The sequence below is a fragment of the Centruroides sculpturatus genome, unplaced genomic scaffold (assembly GCF_000671375.1).
Source record: "Centruroides sculpturatus isolate CEXI.00-Female unplaced genomic scaffold, Cexi_2.0 scaffold1182, whole genome shotgun sequence".
Lineage (NCBI taxonomy): Eukaryota > Metazoa > Arthropoda > Arachnida > Scorpiones > Buthidae > Centruroides > Centruroides sculpturatus.
This window is the reverse complement of record NW_019385404.1, coordinates 42,756-46,035: the sequence shown is the minus strand read 5'-3', so window position 1 is coordinate 46,035 and position 3,280 is coordinate 42,756. Positions and strand designations below refer to the sequence as shown.

Genomic DNA, 3,280 nt, shown 5'->3' with positions numbered 1-3,280 from the left:
ATTTTCTAAATTTTAACATTTATAAAATTAAATTCTAAATTTCTGTAGGAGAAGAAAAGCTTCTGTAAAATAATTAAATGTGATAATCCAAAAAATATTAAATTAAATACCATTGACTTTATTTTCTTGTCCACAACTTTATTTTAAATTGTGAAGGGCCTCTAAAATATTAGTTGCCCCGGGCCTCGCATTTTCTCTGAAAGGCCTTGGGTGCACGAATATATATATTTGATCCAATTTTCTATGAAACGTGACTTCTAAATAATTGTGTCATTGCTATGGGTAGCTGCATACAGTTTTGAAGTGCATCTATTTTTGTCAAGCACTCCTGTTACTTCAATTAAAGTAGAGAAGACCGAATGAAAACCATTGGCTGCCTGCAAACAACATAAAAAAATATATTACTGTAAATTTTTTACTATTAAGTTATGATAACATTTGGTTTTGTGGTATTTTTAAATATAAAAACAAAAGGCTAGATTTGCCTAGACCAGTGTTTCTCAACGGGGTCGATATCGCCCCCATGTGGGCGTTTTTCCATGCTGAGGGGGCGATTTGTAACAATTTATATTTTGGGGGTGAAAAGCAATTTTCTTGGCGATATAGTAAAACATTATATTTACAATAATTAGATATTTTATCCGTTATAACGTACAATAATTAAACAAATAACATTATACTAGTCACTAGTCTATTCAATGCAGTACGAATTTAGCGTTAGCCTTGGCCCTGGGCATCGGCATTTTGAAGTGAAGGGGGCGATACTACGCTGAAGGAGTCGACGATTCGTTAGAGGTTGAAAAACACTGGCCTAGACAAATGAGATCTTACCCGAATCAAGAAGTTCTTTTTCACGAAGAAAAATCCTCCAATGGATATTCCAATGGGTAATCCTCCAAATATCTTCATGAAGCAAACGATCTAACATCAAAAATTTTAATTAAAATATCGATAAGAATAAAAATTGTATGATATTAAAAGAGAAATATATTATACCTTTAACTTGTATGTTAAGGTCAAAGGAGCAGAGAAATATTTTTCGACAGAGATGAAATTGTCGTATATCTGGAACANTTTAATTAAAATATCGATAAGAATAAAAATTGTATGATATTAAAAGAGAAATATATTATACCTTTAACTTGTATGTTAAGGTCAAAGGAGCAGAGAAATATTTTTCGACAGAGATGAAATTGTCGTATATCTGGAACAATATTATTACATTTTCATAAATGAAAAAAAAATCACGAGATAATTTACGTTAATTTTTACTTACGATCGATGTTAAAGTTGACAATCCCCAACAGACTAATAGGCTTAAACTTAATAATTGTAACGCAATTATAGCCATAAATAGGCGAACGATAAGGTTCGTCTTAGCAAAAAGAACTCCGTACCAAATAAAGCAGGTTTCGTATACAAAATGTATGTAAATGAGAGGCAAAAGAAGCTCCCATTTTTCGTTTACTTGTTGAAAAATTTCCCATAGTTCCATAAATTTTTCAATTAGATTTTGGAGATAATATTTTGTCGCATTATTTACTATTTGTAATTCTGAGGAGATTTTAGATAATCTTTTCGATACGACTAATGCAGTGAGAGTGCTTATAGTAAACATAGAGGCAATATGAATAAATGTTACCATAAACCAAATTTCGATAGTTACCAAACATGTAATGGCTCTAATTTTGTATTTATTTCCAATATTAACGTATGGATAACCAATCAATGGTATTAAAACGGCAAAGAAAGCGAGTATAACGACTGTGTACGAAAATAAAATCAGTACATATGGTTGAGCTTTATCAAGGCATTTTTCTTCACCTTCATACCTACTTTTGAGTATGGAATTATGGACGTTAAACTTTTTTCTTTTCACAATACTGAATTGCAAGGCAACGTACAAAGAAGAAGTTAACGGCAAGAGTTTAGAGTAAAAAGCATGCTCTTCGAACACATTAAATATTCTAGCGCATGGGATATCGACCACGAAAATGGTGGAAATAAATATTACAACGACCCATGCATATATTTCAATTATTCTTTCGTATGTGGAGAAAAGAGGGGCAGATATTTTACTCTTTCTGCATTTGCAAGGTTCTATAAGGTTCAATCCGAAAATTTCACATACAGAAAGAAAAAAATCTAATTGTTTAACGAGACAAATGTTATCAAGATAAGATTCCATACAAATTTCCATAGTAGTATGTTACAAATACTCGAAAAATATTTCAAATAATACAAAGAATACTTTAGCAACGATTGGAAAATAATTCAATATAATTTTTATTTTAAAAACTCACCTCGCTCTACAAATTCCGAAATGTAATAAAAGTCAAAAGCCATTAGATCTAAAGAGATATGTAAAAAGTGTCTTCAAATATTATCTTGTACATTTAATCCTATTTAATTGAACCTCTAAACAGAAAAAAGTTATTTTTTAACGAGGTAACATTTTTACTGCCTAACGTTAATGTAATGCTTCGTGTTTATAGATTTACGTGAAGTGTGTTCTTCTCTTCGATCAATTCTTTATACTGTTTAGTTATTTTCGAACGCATAACGATAATGAAATTCTTGATAATGAAGTCGTTCATTGATTGACAAGCCAATATTTAATTTATCAATCGATACGCTAGAAATTTTAATGCAGTATTCAGTTTTCTCGAATATATTCCAAACAATGTACAGTAATACCTCGGTTTTCGACTTCGGTTATTGTCGGTTTCAGTTTTCGTCGATTTTTTTCGCAAAAAATTTGCCTCGGTTTTCATCGGTTGCCTCGGATTTCGTTGGTGTGCCCAGAGCCGTAACTAGGATTTTGGACGCCTATGGCCAAAAATAAAAATGTCGCTTTTTTAATTTTTATTATTAAAAAAATAATAATTTTATTCTAAGAAAATGCTATTATAAAAAATTATCTAATGACATTTAAATACTATATAAATACAAATATAAAAACTTTTTGTGTTATTAATTTCGAATACATATTATTCCGAAACCTTCTCGTAGGCGCCTTTATTAAATTGGCGCCTATGGAGGGAGTCACATTGGCCATACCTACAGTGACCATATTTTTTTGGGGAAAATAAAGGACATATTGAAGAAAATCAAAAAATACCTTATAAAATTCATAAGTTTATAACATTTATTACGAAAATAGTAGCATACAACAATGCATACATTAAAATTTTAAACAATCTGAATTATTACACATACACACATTGTAAAAATTTAAATAACATTAATTTTGATACTTTTCAGTAGAATTAATTTTTTT

General features: G+C 30.1%; 1 protein-coding gene across 3 annotated transcripts; it reads right to left on the bottom strand.

Moving 5' to 3' along the window:
- Window positions 1-143: 143 nt before the first annotated feature.
- Window positions 144-3,163, bottom strand: LOC111638594. Of its 3 annotated transcripts, none has more exons than XM_023384332.1 (6): window positions 3,122-3,163; window positions 2,698-2,829; window positions 2,304-2,635; window positions 1,136-1,204; window positions 832-921; window positions 144-377 (listed from the first exon to the last, which is right to left on the bottom strand). In XM_023384332.1, the coding sequence occupies exons 3-6, from the start codon at window positions 2,344-2,346 to the stop codon at window positions 337-339; spliced, it is 243 nt and encodes an 80-aa protein (XP_023240100.1). In that variant the 5' UTR covers window positions 2,347-2,635; window positions 2,698-2,829; window positions 3,122-3,163; the 3' UTR covers window positions 144-336. The 3 variants fall into 3 exon arrangements, with proteins under 3 accessions (XP_023240100.1, XP_023240099.1, XP_023240098.1); XM_023384331.1 differs by lacking the exon at window positions 1,136-1,204 and adding an exon at window positions 997-1,065; XM_023384330.1 differs by lacking the exons at window positions 2,304-2,635; window positions 2,698-2,829; window positions 3,122-3,163 and adding an exon at window positions 1,277-2,209.
- Between the last annotated feature and the right edge of the window lie 117 nt (window positions 3,164-3,280).